This window comes from Talpa europaea, assembly GCF_964194135.1.
Source record: "Talpa europaea genome assembly, chromosome: 6".
NCBI lineage: Eukaryota > Metazoa > Chordata > Mammalia > Eulipotyphla > Talpidae > Talpa > Talpa europaea.
The window spans coordinates 21,437,710-21,457,295 of NC_140072.1; the positions used below are offsets into that span (position 1 = coordinate 21,437,710).

The window sequence follows — 19,586 nt, forward strand, 5'->3', positions numbered from 1 at the left end:
TATGCTGAATACTAAAATTAAAAGCAGAAGCAATTTCAACTTGTTGGAAGAATGTTGTACATGCTTTAGTACTTAGTAAAAACTTAAGACTACAGGATCTTAAAACTGTATTACTATTTTAGGGGCACCAATTATGAAGGGCTTTTCATTTCACCATAATTTTTCCATAGAAGTATTTTCATTCTAGTTCCACAGATCAGGATCAGAAGTTAATTAACTTGAAAAAGGTCCATAATCACAGAACAAGGAAGTGGCAGCCTCAAAATCTCTACCTCTGTTGAGTGTCTGATTTGAAAATCCCTCTACCTCTTTCTTAGATTTTTAAAGAAATATACACCAATAACAAAACTGTGCAGATTTAAATATTAATGTAAGTCTGACCTTGGGAATATACATATATACACTCACTGTAAAATGGACAAGGATACTGGCCCATTCCTCAGTTTTGATATGCTCATTTGTAATCTGATTCCCTTGAAATGGCCTCCTAGCACAAATCTGATTAGCCAGTTTCTGTCTGGCTCGATTCCAGTTTTACCTTCTGTTCAGGTGTGCTTGCCTTCTCAGTTATCCTAATTGCCAATCTTCGGATTTTATCAGTATAAAAATACTGCTGTCAGCTTAAAAACTCAGAGAAGGCAGACATCCTGTTTGTTGTTAAATTTATAAAACAATAATGAAGATATATGTGTGTATGTGTATATTATATATGCATACACATAAATTTCAGTCACTGTTTATAACTATAGTCACACTCATAACAAAAACTGTGAACTATTCTTAAAATAAACATTCAGGCCAAGCAAGAAATTATATTTTAAAGCTCTCAAGCTATAATTCATACCTATTATAGAACATAGTCACATTCAATAATTTAGTAAGAACACAGAATAGCACCAACAGAAGTTTTTGATTTCTCCAAACTTCAGGAATTCTATTTCTTCATCAGTTTAACTTGGGGGTTTTTCAGGGTCACCTCTATTGTTGGGGAGTCTGTGGGTGGGAGAGGGGACTTTTCTGTGCATTGCAGCAGCATCCCTGCCCTCTGCCAACTAGATGCCAATAGCACTTACCCCCAGACAACCCCAGAAATGGCTCCAGGCATTACCAAATGTTCCTTGGGGGTCAGAACCACCCCAGTTGAAAACCACTGATTTCTTTTATCTTATACATTGTAATTAGGCACTAGAGCTGTAATATTCGCCAAGACAATATTTCAAAGTCCTAATCTACTTTCTTATAAAGAAAAGGAAGTTGACTAGTGTGCTAGGAGAGTAAATAACTTTGAGAATTTCAGAGTATTCTAGTAGAATCTGACCTTTTGCACAATCCCAGGAAGAAAGCTCTACAAAGTAAATATCTGACCATTTAAACTAGTGGGAGCAGACTGGGCACAGCTAAGACACTGATACATGAAACAGGATGGAAAAGAATACTGGTGCTTATCTTCTCATTTCTTTAGCTTTGCAGCTCTGACAACTATAAATCATTTTATCAATGAAAGTAATTACCACCAGCGTTTATTTGCAACATCATGTTTTTAGCAGTTAAAGATAGAATGCATCCCTTAACAGTACCTCAGCAAGGTACTAATGTGGATAGAAGAAGAGTAAGACTGCACTAATTTCAAGTAACATAAATGTTGGAAGAGTTTCAAATCTTCAAAAAAAGGAAGCTAAATTTTTGGCTTATGTTAACAACAACAACAACAAAAGAAACTCCACCCACTCCACCCTTAAGATGTGTCATGAAATTGGACTAAGTTCAAAAAGTGACCGCTTTTGGTCATATCCAAGTTTCAGCAAAGCGCAACCAAAATAATGATCTGTCAGTTACAGAGTTATTTTGTTGGGAGAAAAAATTACAGTGTACATGTTTATAATACTTGTGTTAATTTGATCTAGTTTTTTTTTTTTTTAAGATCTATTTATTTATGCATATAAGAGCTGGGGTATAGGCCAGAGGTGAGGGGGGTGAGAGGATTCACCAGAGACAGAGCGGGGAACAGAACAGGCAGACTGACAGAAGTACACTGCTGAGGGGACCATTGGGCCAGTCAGGAGCTGTGCCATGTGGGCTGCTCCCTGGCCCGTTGGGAGATCGAACTAGTGCTGCAATGGCTGAGGACAGCTTCATAGGTTGTGTTTTAACCCCTTGCGCCAGCAGGGAGGTCCTTGATCTAGTTTTTAACTTACTATATATCTTGAGTCATTGACAATTCTCTATTTGGATAAGGTCTTTTTTACTATACTCTTCCTCATCTACATCGGAAATACTGATTTTATTTTTCCTCTAAGTAAAACATAACACCTAATCTTTATTTATTACTATTTTTAATATTTTCTACATGCTTACTTAATTGTGAGATACATTTTTATATAATTTAACCAACTATTTAGATACCAATATTTTTTCCTTTCAACATGTGAGCTAATTCTAAAGACATCAGCCCTATGTAACACTTGCTATAGTATTTACATTTTTATTATAATTTTGAATATTTAAATCTGTACACTATTCTTTTCCCTCGTGTTTCCTTTCATACCTTATTATAATTTTAATATTCAATTCCATTTTATACTAATTTTTCTTTTTTGTGAATTCTCATACTTAATCTTTAATTCCTCTGAAATTTAGTTTCAGGTATTAAGTGAAGATCTTTCTAAATTCCACTTGTGAAAAATGACTCCCTTTTATTTCTCATGCCTCTTTTGGCATATACCTGATATGTGCCATAGATTTGTTTATTACTGTTCAAGTAGCACAGTACTTGTAGTACAACTGCAATACAATGTGGTCTCAACTACTATAGCTTTTTTCTCTCACTTTACTTTTCAGATTTTTAAGTTAATGTTTCTGACTACCTTTTCTCCACATATACTTTGGGAAAACATTGTCAGGATAAAAAGAATCCCAATAAAATATTGAATGGAAAAAATAGTTTAATTTTGGAGGCTAAGATTGTATACTATTAGTTTTTCTTTTTAGTAACATTTATTTCAAAGTATTTTTATAATATTTCTCAAAATTTTAAATTTATTTATATTTTGATTCATCTGTTAAGATATTTTTTTCTTAGTGGAATTATTTATGTACACTTTTCATGATTTTTCATAATTTTCATGTCCTTTCTGTGATACCAAAACATCTTAGTTTCAATTAATGTCCCTACCTAACCTTTATAGTTGCTCTATAGACTTTTTCTGGCAGTTTAGTGATTGGAAATATGCATACAATCAGGAATATCTCAATTTCATTATATTTGATGTAACAGCTTCAGGGTACAGAAATACATAAAATTGTGTTTACTTGTTCTTTTCAATAATAATTAACTAGTTAAATGAGTGGAATTCAAAATATATGATTCTGAAGTCACAACGGTAATTACGATTAATCTAAAGAAGCATATGCCTATCTTATGTTCTGAGGAATATAATATACTGTAAGTCTAAGACAGAAATCACAGGTTTTCAAGAGCTAAAGTTTACACATGAAATAGGCACATGCTATCCGCTATCCAAGAACAGATTAAATAAATCACAGAAATGATATAGCACTAACCTTCAATTTTCTGTATCAATAAAGGAAGCATTAGTAGAGCTCATAGAAAATTGCAAATAGGGCCTCCCCGGTGGCACAGCGGTTGAGCGCTGGGTTGCGAAGCTGCCCGCGGCCTCTGCGGCGCCAGTTCGATCCCCGGCTGCTCCCCGGCCACCAGAGGAGGGTCCCACATGGTGCGCAGACCTCTCCTGCCGCCCGCTGCTCCCCTCAGCAGTGTACTTCGGTCCTTCTGCCTGCTCTGCTCCCTGCTCTGGCTCTGGTGAATTCTCTCACCCTCCCGCGCTTCTGACTGTACCCAGTGCATGTATAAACGAACAAGCAAACAAACAAACAAATAAATAAATAAAACATGCCTCTATTAAAAAAAAAAAATTTAAATAAAAAAAAAAAAAGAAAATTGCAAATAGTTTACCCATATGGATCAAGGAATAAACAAAAATTGACACGTGTGTACTCCATAATGCACAAAAAACAAAAGTTAAAATACATGTAATTGGTAGTAGCTATTCTGATCTACTATCTGGTCACCACTAATTTCTAATAAACTCTCGACAAGGAAGGGATCCCAAAGTAGACTGAATAAAATTTGGTTTTTGTTTTTCAGTTTAGAAACCACTAAGATCAGATCATTAAGTAATATTATTGACAAGCTGGCATTTATTGTGTGATTACTATGTGCTAGATCCTAGGCTAAGCATTTTATAAACATGTCATTCAATATACACACAGGTACACACATAAAATCACAAGATGAGTAGTATTTTAAACCTCATTTTTTAAATAAGAAACCAAGGTTACACAACTAATAAAGAGTAGAGATGAGCCCAAATTTGACAGATCCAAAGCTCACTAATGTTTTTAGTTATCATTACTACACTGCTTCTTACGAATTTTCTTTCTTTATTCAACTGAGAAATATTTGTTGAACACTTTCTGTGGACATGACGTTTCATCTCATGGGATTTACAGTTTTATAGTGGACAAGCTAAAATAAAGGGGCAATTAGAATCAATATGATGAAAATAAAAACATGGTTTATACAGGATGCCAGCACCTAACCCAGACTGTAGAGGTCAGGAAAAGACTTCCTGGACGTCTAAGCAGAGGATGTGGCAGGGGAAGGGTGGTCCAAGCAAAGGAATAGCAGGCACAATGGCCTAGCAATGGGACAATATATGACATGCTTGGAGTTTCGGAAAGGAATCTGAACCAGAGATATGCCTTTGGGAATCATCAGCATTTTTGGTAATAGTTCAATAATATCTTTACATAAACAATCACATATTTCTATCACCTGCTCATTACTAGCAACCAAAATGTTTATTTAGTTAATTGGAGGGATTGAGAACAGCAATTATCATGAATTGCTTAAATAACTAAGTCTAGTGCACATAAAATGGAGAGGATCATCAGTTTTGTTTGTTTGGTCATGAAACAAAAAGGCTCCATATGTGTATTGAACGGCCACATTTCTGCTCTCCCACTGACCAAGGATGGCATCTTGGTTTATCCATGCTACAAGCTATCAAAGTACTGTAGTAACAGAGCATTGTACTAGCAATTGAGATTTATTTCCCCAGGTGAAGAATTAAGGTGGTGATGCAAAAAATAAAGTTTAAAACAGGCATTCATAACTCCCCAATAAGATGACAGTTCTTCCTTTGAGTCACTTATCACATTGTACCTTCATTTCAGAACTTACAATCTATATTATATTACAGTAACTTCACATTTACTCATTTTTTTTTCCTAGAGCATAAATCATTGGGCAGGGAATGTGTTTTTCATATTGTAAACTCTATAGTATCTAACACTATGACTGACGAGAGTAAGTACACTAAACTATTTGTTCAACTGCTTGAAGTCACAATAGATGATGACACCATGGTAAGGGATCACTGTATCACTACCTTGCTCTCTGCTCTACTAAACAGAAGCAATGAAATAGCTAATCTTTATTTTTCTACCTAAAATTTCCAACTATCATGGTAACTTACTGACATATGTAGACCTCAGTGAATGTCTGAATTCTAAGAATTTAAAAATACATATTATATTTTCAGTATGTGGAAAATAATGATGGCAAGTTCATACAATAAAACATACAATTTTTGGGTAAAAAATCTTTAGCTTATTACTTATTTGGTCCTTAAGCTTGTTCACTGGATTAGAAATTCTCTGCTATTCATTATACATAAATAATTTTTACAACAGACTTTATTTCCAGAGAGTCCCATTTAGTGCTTGGGAAAAAGAATCTGTTAAGATTCAAGCTTCTCCAGCATGTAGGACTGAAAACCATTAAAATAACCTAAGTCACATTCATGTCACACATGAACTTACAGATACATACATGAGTTTGTAGATATGTAAGAGTCTTGATCCTTTACAACGTGGCATCACAAGAGAGTTTTAAAAATTTAGCCATTTTTGCATAAATATGACAAAGCAAACTGAAAATTTTGTTCCTGATTATAAGAAATCTGATCATCAGGAAATGCTCACTCATAGGGTAATTAGAAAAACTTCTCTTGGGTCGTTAAAAAATAACTTGGTTATGATTTTATGGGGGGGGGGGGAGACAAACATTGAAGCCTAAATGTCGAAGTATATATATTAACATGCTCATTTCATTGTATCCAATCAAAAATTATTGAATTATGGAAAAATTTGATAGGGATTTTGGTTTATACTCCTTCAACTTATTTTCAACAATAGGTAGGAACTGAAACAGACTTAAAAATAATGTCTTATTCAAATGCAGTCATGGTACAACCCAGAGGCAATTCAAATACAAGCTTGCCATTGCACTACTTTATTTCAAGTGAAAGTCTGGACTAGAGAGAAAGAAGATGAGAAGGAAAGCAAGAAGAACAAGCTTAGGAGAATTTCATAAGGATGGTAAAATGGCACACAGTAAAAGATTAAAAGAAGCTTCGACTGGGCCTCCCCTGGTGGCTCAGCGGTTGAGTGCTGGGCTGCAAGGCTGCCCTCAGCCTCTGCAGTGCTGGTTCGTTCCCCAGCCTCCGGTGAGGGTCCCACAAAAAAAAAAAAAAAAAAAAAAAGAAGCTGTGATGAATACAAATCATCTCAAAAATTGAGGTGATAAGCTTCATTCTGGTATGAGTTATAGCACTGTTGGCCATGAGATCAATGTTAATGAATCAATAATATATATTAAATAGTGGCTTTAAATAGAAACACTTAAGATAAGGCTATGGATTTACTGATTGACAAAATGTTGTGACCAGATGCTCACAGCAACCTAACCCTCTATTTCCCCTAGAAGCAATGGTTCAATAATTACTAATTCAATGTTTGAGATGACCCTATAGAACATAATTATCACAAATAACAAGAACTGACTGTATGTACAAATAAAATATGGTAACTGTTGCACAAATGATAATAGGAAGAAAACAGAAATATTCCATTCTCAGGCACAGATTACATTACACATAGCGGGTATGGAATGGTTTGAAGATAAGTCTATGATAAATTAAAGATGTATATTAAATAAATTAGAGCAAGGGTAGGTAAGTATTTTCTGTAAAAGGCCAGGTAGTAATATTTGAGGCTTGGTGGGCTATACAGTCTGTCACAGCTACTTAACTCTGCCATAATAACATTACAGCAGCCATAGGCAAGTTGCCTATGAATGAGCACATTATGTTAGTTAACAAACAGGAGATGGGTCACACTTAATCCACAGATGTAGTTTGCTGACCCATGCATGCACTACAGCAATTGCTAAAAGAAGTTTACGAAGAGTAATAAACCAATAGGAGATTAAATGGAATTATATGACATAATTTCTAAAAAGTTGAAAAGGGTAAAAAATGACCCAAAACCAGAGATGACAAATGGAAAACAAATAGCAAAACAATATATTTAAATACATCCATATTAAATATTGCATTAGTAACAGTGAAACTAATACAATGTTAGGTATCAAATATACCTCAAAAAAACTTTTTATTAAATGTAAGTGGTTGGGCCTCCCTGGTGGCACAATGGTTGAACGCCACGCTGTGATGCTGTCTGCAGCCTCTGCAGCGCTGGTTCGATCCCGGCCAGCTAGTGAGAATCCCACATGGCACAGCAGACCTCTCCTGCCTCGCCTGCTGCTCCCCTTAGCAGTGTATTTTGGTCAGTCCGCCTGTTCTGTTCCCTGCTCTTTCTCCAGTGAATCCTCTCACCCTCCCGCGCATCTGGCCTGTACACCGTTTCTTGTATAAAAATAAATAAATCTTTAAAATAAATAAATAAATAAAGTGGTCTAAATACTTGAAAACAGAAATTGACAGATGAAAGTTAAAAAGCATCACCAAACTCAATACAGTCTACAAAATTCCATATTCCATATGAAGTTACAGAAGTCAGACGCAAAAACATGTAAAAAGGAATATAATGGCAAATACTACTAAAAAAAAAAAACCCAAAAAAGCAGGAATGGATATATTAATAACAAAGAAAGTTGATTTTAGGACAAGGAATATTAACAAAGATGAAGATGAAAAGTTATTGAAAAAGAGGTCAACATCCTGAGTGCCTTAAGTATCCCAAATAGACTGCAAATAGAGTTTCAAAAACATGAAGCAAAAAATGACTGAAACTGAAAGGAAAGACTTCTTCCACAGGCAGTTTCTGAGCTGCTGCTCTCCTACTGCTGCTCCCAGGCTCATGTGTACTCTATCTCCCTGAGACTAAGGTATAAGAACTCTGGATAGGAGACTCTAGGACTGAGGATCAAGTCACACCAGCCCTTTCATGACTGTTCCATTTGCACTTCATCAGCTGTACTTCCAGAGTCTTCTATGTGTGTCTGGGAGCAACAGACAATGCATGTATCTCTCCTCTCTTTCAGGCTTACTTGCTCTGCACTCACCAGAAATCACAATAATTGGATCATGTATCTGGCCTTGTCCACTACACCTCGGGGACTGGACTGGCCCACAGTCACATAGGCGGTTTGGTGTAGTTCTAAAGCGCAAAATGTGAGCCCCCTGAGAGATTCAACAAGAATAACAGCTGTTCCAATACTCTTCAGACATTAAAAAGTGATAATTAAAGAAGGTTGTATTCCCAAAATACCAAAAATGATAACAACGAAGCCCATTCCACAAAGGTGAAATGTTTATAGAGGTTGTACACAAAGTCACGATCTTGATAAACTCATTTCCTACTTCATGAATAGCTCAGGAGCTCATGTTACTCCCTTAGTAAGTGTGCAGAGTTCTAACCCCAGAAAGGGAGATATTTTATTAATTAGTTACCAAAAATCAGGTCCAACAGTCAAATCCGAGAGCTTCTTTAGTATGTAAATATACTGTAAGAGAGAATATGGACTTCTATATGTCATTATTAAAGATCAAAGAGAAATTTATAGTGACAATCACATACATTTCCCAAAGTACACTATAATTTATTGCTCTTGGTTTTTAAATCTTTTTTTTTTTTTGTAAGATTTATTCATTTATTTATACAAGCACTGGGTACAGTCAGAAGCGCGGAAGGGTGAGAGAATTCACCAGAGCCAGAGCGGGGAGCAGAGCAGGCAGAAGGACCGAGGTACACTGCTGAGGGGAGCAGCGGGCGGCAGGAGAGGTCTGCACGCCATGTGGGACCCTCCTCTGGTGGCCGGGGAGCAGCGGGGGATCGAACCGGCGCTGCAGAGGCTGCGGGCAGCTTCGCAACCCAGTGCTCAACCGCTGCGCCACCGGGGAGGCCCTAAATCTTGTTTTTTTTTAATTTTAATTTTTATTTATTTATTTACACGAGAACAGGGTACAGGCCAGATTTGCGGGAGGGTGAGAAGAGTCACCAGAGGCAGAGCGGGGAACAGAACAAGCAGACTGACAATACACTGCTGGGGGGAGCAGCCAGCGAGACAGGAGAATCTGCCATGCCATGTGGGACCCTCGCCAGCCGGCTGGGACCGAACCTGCACTGCAGAGGCTGCGGACAGCTTCATGGCGCTGCGCTCAACTGCCTGCACCACCAGGGGAGGCCCAGTTTTTAAATCTTAATATGGCCTCAAATGCATCTTAAAATCTTTCACAATTTTAGTTCATAAGCTCTTCTTGCATGCATTTACAGTTCCTGGTTTCATTTCCTCCATTGCAGCTTTGATAAATGTTATTAAATCAACAATACCAAATGGTTTCTAGTACTGCACTGTATCACATTAGGGTCTGCATCCAATGAGATCAAATACCAGGCAGGTATATGTGGCCTTAACACACAGAATCAAGGGAGTGAGGGATCAAAAGCCAGATCAATGATTCTAGCAAGCTTTGCCTGATTCCTATATCAATAGTTTTTCACTTTACTTTTCAAGCAATACCTATACCTGTATCTCTATCTTAACTTGCATATAGCTCAGACTAGCAGTGCCGAAACAGGTCTGCACATATATTTATTTTAGTAAGAAGTGCTTTTAAGGACTAAAGAGGGAGAAATTAGGAAAATTATTCACATGGCAAAACAAGTTGGGGGAGGATTTGCCAACATCTTGATGAGTGGAAGAACACACTGAAGGTCACCAAGAAGTGCTAACAAATATGTTGGAGTCATAGAGGAAAGGAAGAAACTGAAGCAGAAGCAGCAGTGCAGACATTACCAAAACTTGTCAAACGTGCTTCAAATTGTAGAGGTAGTGAAGGTGAAACTATAGAAAATGTTCCTTAGATGGAATGTAGCATTAAAATCTATATGATCATCAAGAATTATAATCTCTGCAACAACATTTACATAAGTTAAAAGAGACAACTTCTGATGACAGTATTCTTTCAAAAGATGGCGGCCAACAGAAGCTTCAACTATCAAGAGTCCCCAACCAATGACATTGTCTGCTTCTGATATCTGACATGTAAGTCATAGCTTCATGATGTAAGATCACTGGAAGATGATGATCCTCCTCCTGCCAAACTGGATAGAAGGCCAATAGCGGCCTTTATCCTTTCCCTGACTATATAAATTTCAGGGAACTTTTCTGTTGGGATTTTCTTCCCTCCACCAAACCATGCATGTCCATATCTCATCATCCTTCATAAAAATGTGTCAATACCTATGTCAATCACCTCATTTCATCTTGTCATGTAGGAACTGTATCAACTCACATACCAAGGGCAAGTGCAGTACAAATGCTATTTTAAGAGCATATTCACCTAAATTTTATTAGAGTATGTTGTTATAACTACTCACCTTTTATTATAGTGTTGTTCCATTTTATTAGTTATTGTGTGTAACATTAAACTTAGCTACACATGTGTACTATACTATATACTATACACTGTACTATGTACACCACTGGGTGTCTTAGAACATTTTCCCCAGAGATAAAGGGAGACAACTATACTATATTGAATAGGAATGGTGAGACCTTCGTAGCAGAGAAAAAACTTTCCATTTCTCCCCACTGAGGATGGCATTAGTTGTGAGTCTGTCATATATGGATTTAGTTGTGTTGAAGTGTGTTCCTTCTGCAGCAACTCTATAAAGTCTTTACTATAAAAGAATATATTACCAAGTGCTTTTTCTGCCCCCTTTGAAATATAATGTGATTTTTCAATTTCATTTTATTGACAAAATGCATTACATATTAATTTGCACATGTTAGACTATCCTTTTATCCTAGGGATAGATCCCACTTGGTCATGGTATATAATCCCTGTAATATGTTCTTGAATTTAGTTTGCCAATGTTTTGCTGAAAATGCTTTAAGCCTGGGTCCATCAGAAATAGTGATCTCTAGTTTTCTCATGGTATCTATGTGGTTTTGTTAAGCAAAGTAACTGTGGCCTCACAGAATAAGTTTAGAAGTGTTCCTATCTTCTCAGTATCTTGAAAGCACTTGAGGATGATTGGTATTGATTCTTCTTTAAATGTTTGATAGAATTCTCTGGTGAAGTCATCTGGTCTTAGAATTTTCTAGCTTGGGAGCTTTTTCATTATTGAGTCAGTCTCTTTGAGACTTGTTTGGGATCTTTCTAATGTCAATAATAGACATATCACCTCTAAACTTACATTCACACATAAGGAGATGAACCTCAACCCTTACCTCACATTTACACATATATTATTTTGAATAGATTGTTATGCTGTCTTGTATTTGCCCCAAAAGGTTGTAAAGTCCTAACTCTCAGTACCTGTAAATGTGACCATTGTAAACAGGATTTTTGTAGATTATTAAGTCAGGGTGAGGTTATTAGGTGGGTCACAACCCACTATGACTGTGTTCTTTATAAAAAGGGGACATTTGTTCACAAAGACAGATACTAACAGAGGTGAGACTATGTGAAAGCACAGGGAGAATACCATCCATAGGTCAAGGAATGCCAAGGCCACCAGCAGATGGGGGAGTGGCATGGCACAGATTCTTGCTAACAGCCCTCAAAAGAAATCAATTCTGCTGACATGTACTATTTCATTGATTCTTTTTGCTCTTCACACTTGACCTGTATTTGTTCACAAATTATTTTTAATCAAATCATTTTATAAAGTTCAAAAACTGTTATCTTTTCCCTGTATAAATTTCAGGGAACTTTTCTGTTGCAATTTTCTCCCCTCCACCAAACCATCATCTCATCATCCTTCATTCATTCAATAAGAATTATATCACCTACACTCTTTCAATTCAATGTGGTCTCTGAAGGAGCATCAATATCACCTAAGAGTGTATTAGAAAAATAGATCCACCCCCAACTTCCTGACTCAAAATCTATTATTTAAGTAGAATCACAGAACCATCAGCATGAGCATAAAAGTTTAAACCCCAACAGTTGTGAGGATTAACTGGAAATATGTGTAAAAACTCCTGACAGAGTAGGCATTCAATAAAAGTTACCAATTATAGTCTTCCCTTTTCCCCTTCCGTATCTTTGCTTATTCTGGGTCTTTTACCTGGGTCTCACCTCTGAAATTATTGAGATCTTGTTCATTCTTTAAGTATCAGATTAAATGTTACTTCCTATATGAGGTCTCCTACAATTGTTATCAACTTGAGAAGAGCACTTTTTATTTTCACTTCTCTTTCTACTTTTTGCATTTTACACAATGGACGACTGTTTTACAATCTCATCTACTGTGTGATCAAATCACTTAAAATATAAATTACACTAAGATTAAATATTCACGGGCCTCCCGGTGGCGCAGCGGTTGAGTGCTGGGTTGCGAAGCTGCCCACAGCCTGTGCACTGCCAGTTCGATCCCCGGCTGCTCCCCGGCCACCGGAGGAGGGTCCCGCATGGCACGCAGACCTCTCCTGCCGCCCGCTGCTCCCCTCAGCAGTGTACTTCGGTCCTTCTGCCTGCTCTGCTCCCCGCTCTGGCTCTGGTGAATTCTCTCACCCTCCCATGCTTCTGACTGTACCCAGTGCTTGTATAAATAAATAAATAAATAAATCTTTTAAAAAAAATCATAAAGAGCACATTAAAAGAAAATTTCAAGTAAATTAAAACAAGAAATCATAAAAAAGCATATGAAGGTATAAAGCTAGTGAACTGGTAGAGATTTTGTTTTTCCCCACCCACTTCATTAGCAAACTTTTTAACTTCATTTTTTCAATGTCAATAAAAACAAAATTCTCTCAGTATTTTAGTTCCTTTATTGTATAAATCAGACTTATATAAGTTTAGTTATGTGCTGGAATCTTCAAATTATGCCATGTTAGAGCAAAATATGCTCTATAAATGTATTATTGGGTTCACAAAACTTTCACTATAGGACTGCAACTGTGGAACAAGTTAGCATTGTAAAGCAGGTGTCCACTGGACTGGTGGACATTATTCTCCCTCCCTAAACTAAGCTTTTAGAGGGAAAAGACAATGTCTGGTTAGTCTTTCTTACCTAAAATTTAACCAGTGCCCTATCTTTAGAGAAATCATCTTTATTGACTAAGAATAGAAATAAAAGCAGCAAATATACCTGTGAGAGTCCTGGAAATTAACCAGGAACTGCGCATGTGTAGAAAATGAAAGTGAATGACTAACTGCAAGTGTCAAATACAAGAGAGAGAAGGTAAAAAGAACTTCTGACATAATTTTTCCATCTTCAAAATGAGTAAGATAGCCATGAAACCTCTTCATAAAACTCAGAATCAGAATTGGTTCCCTAAGATTTCTTTCCAGTTAGGACTTCGAAACTTTTTTCTCCTTATCTGTCTCTAGCAGTGAAGATACAATTTAGATTGAATAATTCAAAATTTCACAGCTGGAATTATACACTATTTAAGTCATCTTAACTCAATCATTGATACATCTGGAAACTGATCCACAGATGTAAAATCACTTGCCCACAATTATTCAGTAAATAGTAGCAAAAGTAAATTATAATATCCAACCTCAATACTCTTAGTCACTACACTTAAATAATGTTGGATTCTAATACATGCCAAAAGGAATATATAGTGTTAATGCCATAAGTGTGCTATATATTTTTGCCAAATACATCCCTGTATCACTGTAATATTCAAAATCTGCTCATTATAATATTTGTTTTAGGTTAGCTATATCCATAATCAATAATTCTATTTCATATTTGTATAAAGTTTACCCTGAATTGTTTTTTGAGCTACAGCCTGTTAATTTCCTCAACATCACTTGCATTTTGCATAGATTAAGATTTTTTATTTTTATTTATTTATTTATTTATTTATTTATTTATTAAAGATTTTATTTTATTTATACAAGACCAGGGTACAGGCCAGATGCGCAGGAGGGTGAGAGGGTTCCCCAGAGAAAGAGCGGGGAACAGAACAGGCAGATTGACAAAATACACTGCTGAGGAGTGCAGTGGGCGAGACAGGAGAGGTCTGCTTCGCCATGTGGGATTCTTGCTGGCCGGCCGGGATTAAACCCACTCTGCAGAGACTGCGGACAGCTTCACAGTGCGACGCTCAACCACCTGAGCCACCAGGGAGGCCCGATTAAGACTTTTTAATCTAGTCTCCCAAGAGTTTAACCCACCTGACTCACTTCTCACATCTACATTAACTATGTAGTAACATAAAATCCAAAATAATCCTATAGAAAATCAACATTTCCAAAATGCTGACATTTCCAAAAATAAACTGAATAATATAGACCCTACCAAACCTTAATTATGAGTTCCCATGGACTCAGAGAAAAGGGTATTAAAGTTAGAAATTGTATTTAAGTTAAAATTTCATCTTTAACCTTTAAGTTAAAAACTTTACCTATCAAAAAGTACAACCTAGTTGTGAAAATACTTGTGAAAACCCTTTGTAACATTTAATGAAAGGGAACTGAAAAGATATTTAAAGACAAATTTATAAAATTAATCTTAATTTAGGCCACATTTTAAGCAAACAGGTCTCTCTTAAAACACAGGAAACAGGGGGCCTCCCTGGTGGTGCAAGGAGTTGGGACGCAACCTATGAGACTGTCTGCAGCCACTGCAGCACAAGTTCGATCCCAGGCCAGCCAGGGGGCAACCCACATAGCGCAGCAGACCTCTCCTGTCTTGCCTGCTGCTCCCCTCCGCAGTATATTTCAGTCAGTCTGCCTGTTCTGTTCCCCACTCTGTCTCTGGTGAATCCTCTCACCCCCTGTACCTCTGGCCTGTACCCCAGCTCTTGTATGCATAAATAAAATAAATCTTTAAAAAAAACAAAACAGAACAGGAAACAGAGGTTTTCACAAACCACATAACATTTTTTGACTTAATTATATGAGAAGATGACAAATCATATATGTAAAGCATAATGAACTGAAAGAGAAGCAATAAAATGAGGAGCCTGAATCCAAATATTAATCTCATTGATGTAATTTTTAAAATAGAACAGGGGACACTAATTTGTCTGAAACAAATTTGAACTATATCTTTTATTAAAAATGAAATGTGACCGGGGGCCTCCCTGGTGGCACAAGGGGTTAAGCACCACACTGTAAAGCAATCCCACTCTGCAGCACAAGTTTGATACACAGTTGGCTAGGGAGCAACCCACATGGTGCAGCAGACCTCTCCTGACTCACCCGCTGCTCCCCTCAGCAGTGTATTTCAGTCAATCTGCCTGTTCTGTTCCCCACTCTGTCTCTGGTGAATCCTCTCACCCCTGCTTCTCTGGCCTGTACCCCAGCTCTTGTATGCATAAATAAATCTTTAAAAAAAAAAAAAAATGTGACCAATTCACACTACCTTTAATTATATAATGTTATGGTAAAATAGAGAACATACCACTTCATCCATGGAATCAAGATTATTGAAGACATTTAACTAAAGGGCTTCCCCGGTGGCGCAGTGGGTTGAGCACCACGCTGTGAGGCTGTCCACAGCCTCTGCAGTGCGAGTTCAATTCCCAGCCCGCCAGGGAGAAACCCAGGGAGAAACCCGAGGCAGACCTCTCCTGCCTCGCCTGCTGCTCCCCTCAGCAGTGTCTTCGGTTTGTCTGCCTGTTCTGCTCCCCACAGTCTCTGGTGAATTCTCTTACCCTCCCGCGCCTCTGACCCATACCCCAGTTCTTGTATAAATACATAAATCTTTAAAAAAAAAAAAAAGGAAAGAAAGAAAGAGGGCCTCCCCTGGTGGCGCAGTGGTTGAGTGCTGGGCTGCAAGGCTGCCCGCAGCCTCTGCAGTGTCGGTTCGGTCCCTGGCCGCCGGTGAGGGTCCCACAAAAAAAAAGACATTTAATTAAAGTTCTTTAAAAATGGTGTATGGTATAGGGTGAGAGTAGGTGGATAAGAAACAAAATAAAGCCACCCTTAATTTTCATATATTCAGAACACATTTATCTATTTTAAGAGAGAGTGTGTGTGTGGCTCTCACATTACATAGCTATTTTAGGTGACATCAGGCTCTATGGGGGAGGAAGAGGGTATAAAAAAGAGAACAGAACACAGGACACAGGGAGAACAATGTGTGGAGCTAGGGCTCAGCTCCCCTGCATCCCATCCTTTTGGGAAACCTCCTTGATAGCTTGCACCCTCCACTTCCTGATTCTTTTCTCTGAAAACAAATGTGATTTCTTAAGTCCTCTTGACTTTATACTGAGTTTCCTGTTCTCAAAGAGAAATAAGCCAGTATTTTTAAGTTAAGATATTGACTCCAGTTGTTAGACCCTGAAATTTCAAATTTCAGGTCCAATACTCCATTAGGACTCTTCCTAAAATGCTCAGAATCAGGATATAAACATAAAGGACTGATTACATATGTGTTAAATATTGTGGAATGCATAATTTAGAAAAAAGCATTAGAAACATTATTAATTAGAAAAACAATGATATAAATGGCATGCACAGTACCTTCTGATAAACAATGGAGCACACAAGATCCCTGACAGCGGATAAAGATAGCTCCTGGGCTTCAATGGTAACACTCTCCCGTGTAAGGCCAATCTGTAGTAGAAATGAAATTGTATGCACTGAGCCTCTGGAGTTGGTAAGGGACTGTGCACTGAAGCTTCCATTAGAGAGTCGAGCAGAGAGTCCTGTCTTGGGACTTGAACACGGAGAAGGAGTTGGAAGCACAGCAGGAAGAGATGCAGGTAATACAGACTTCTGAGCTGATGGAGGGGAATTGTTTGCAGACATCTGCCTTCCTTTAATCTTTTAAAATAGTTGTTAATTCTTGTTCAATGGTTATGAAGAGGCTTTTAAAATCACAGTGGTAAAAAAATGGCTGTACTTTTGGATTTAGTTGAAAGCTTCTTGATTTCCTCTTTTAAGTCACTCATGCCGATGACTGCAAGTTCTACAACTGTCAGTTGAATGAACAAAAGGTCCCACTTCCCTCAATAACAGTTCCATTAAAAGGAGCCTTGTCTTTAAGACCACAACCAGGATTTTGGAAAGGATTTAACATTACTGAATTTCTTCATCAGAAAAGAGTAAACATTGCTAATTCACTAAACATCTTCATCTATTTTAAGTCTATTCTTATCTCTCTCTTTTAATTTCAGAAAATACATACTGGATAAAGTTGTTTTTCTCTCAAGAAGAAATCCTCCTGGTTTAAAAAATAAGTGTTTAGGACTAGTCTATTCAGTATTTAACCTTTACTTCAGTGATGTAAGGAACACTTTCTCAAATGTCCTCACATTAAATCACCTCAATTGCCCTCATTTTCATTTGAGGGGTAAATTTTTCTATGATGAAGTACAAAGCTTTTAAAAAATAGAACAGGTATATTTCATTTGATGAATGGGTCCATAAAAAATCTTGATGCTTTCTGAAATGGTGAGACAGCCTGGAAAGAATTAAAACAAACAGAATTTTAATATTTTATACCCACTTGACATTACTTTAAAAATGCAAACATCCCTATAATTTTTAAAACAATAATTTCTGGTTATACGTTAATTCACCAATAAATCCTAAAGTAATCATTTGCTGGGTCTAGTTGTCAAAGCCGTAATTTTCACTGTACGCATACTTGCAAGGACTTCCTGCTCAAAAAAAAAAAAAAAAAAATTCCTACCATCCCTCACTAATACCTGAAACTTGAAGATCAAACACTTTTATTCCATAAATACATAACTGAGTTGTAACAAAAACAGAGAGAACAGAAGGGACAAAAATAAAAGTAAGGCTAACATTGTCATGGAAAAGGCAATTTAGAAATGTTTTTTATATTAAAAGTCTAATTCTGCAAATGATTCCTGAAACTTGCTTCGACATTACTTTCAGAAGGCTAAGGAAGCAGGAGGGGATATACTCATCACTTAGATGGCCAACAAAGTGTGAAAGACATACTTATGACAAGACCTTAGGAGAAAGTAGTATCACAAAGGGTTTCTAAAAGCAAAACGACCACACATGACTAAATATGTATCAGTTTTTATAGAAGGATGGTTCAAAAAATAGGAAGGGAAAAAGTATGACTCCATCCATGGCTAATTAAAATGGCTCACAAGGGATGAATTTGTCTAAACTCCATCTCTATACCTGTGAACAATTCTAATGAAGCAACCAGGGTGGTTGCAAAATGACTCCCAGAGAGCACTTAATGTGTTTAAATAAATCAGGATGAATGTAACACAACAAAATGTAGTACAGGAATGACAAAGCTCAAGAAAAACTAAGGCTTAGAAAAACATTGCTTAAAGATAACAATTTTATAGGGCCTTTTGGCTTGAGCGCAGAGCTGTGAAGCTGTCCACAGCCTCTGCAGTGCGGGTTCAATTCCTGGCCGGTCAGGGAGATTCCCACATTGCGCAGCAGACCTCTCCAGTTGCGCCCACTGCTCCCCTCAACAGTGTTTTCGGTCCATCTGCCTATTCTGCTCCCCACTCTGTCTCTGGTGAGTCTTCTCACCCTCCTGCACCGATGGCCTGCCCCCCAATTCTTGTATAAATAAATAAATCTTTATTTTAAAAAAAGATAACAGGGCTCCCTGGTGGTGCAAGGGATTAAGAGGCAACCTTTGAAGCTATCCACAACCACTGCAGCATGAGTTCAATCCTCATCCAGGGAGATACCCACATGGCGCAGCAGACCTCTCCTGACTCGCCTGCTGCTCCCGTCAGCAGTGTAATTCAGTCGGTCTGCCTTTTCTGTTCCCCACTCTGTCTCTGGTGAATCCTCTCACCCCCCCATGCCTCTGGCCTGTAGCCCAGTTCTTGTATGCATAAATAAATCTTTAAAAAAAAATAAAAAATGAAAAAAAAACCAACTGTATAGCTACATTCAAATAAATGATTATCATCCCACTTTACATTATATGCCACTTAGCATCTCATGATATTTCTTTGAAAGATGAAAGATCAAATGATCATTTGTGCAGATGAGAAAACTGAAGCACAAACAGATCAAAAAACTTTCCCAGTATCACACAGTTATAAAGAAGGTAAAGGGGAATATGGCCCAGTTTTCGTATTTTCTTACCAAATACTCTGTCTCAAAGAGAACAAGGAACTGAGAGAATCACTGCTCAGAGAGAACTCTGTTAAGGTTGAGAGATCACATAAAGAAGGCGGAATTGCTCAACTTGTATCTTGCTTACCTTCTGTTTTTAAATTAAAGTTGTACAAGAGCACTGAAAACTGAAACCTGAGTCTTGTGAATGAG

At 37.4% G+C, this 19,586-nt stretch overlaps 1 protein-coding gene across 2 annotated transcripts in view; it reads right to left on the reverse strand.

The window, feature by feature from the left end:
- The window catches only part of PRKD3 (protein kinase D3), a gene marked incomplete at both ends in the record, with an annotated part of 57,100 nt that extends 39,989 nt beyond the window's left edge, over nt 1-17,111 (reverse strand). For both annotated transcript variants that reach the window (XM_084234522.1, XM_084234521.1), the window contains one exon: nt 16,824-17,111. In XM_084234522.1, the coding sequence (XP_084090648.1) occupies nt 16,824-17,111 (288 nt within the window). The remainder of the gene's footprint in view (nt 1-16,823) is intronic.
- Nucleotides 17,112-19,586: the final 2,475 nt, after the last annotated feature.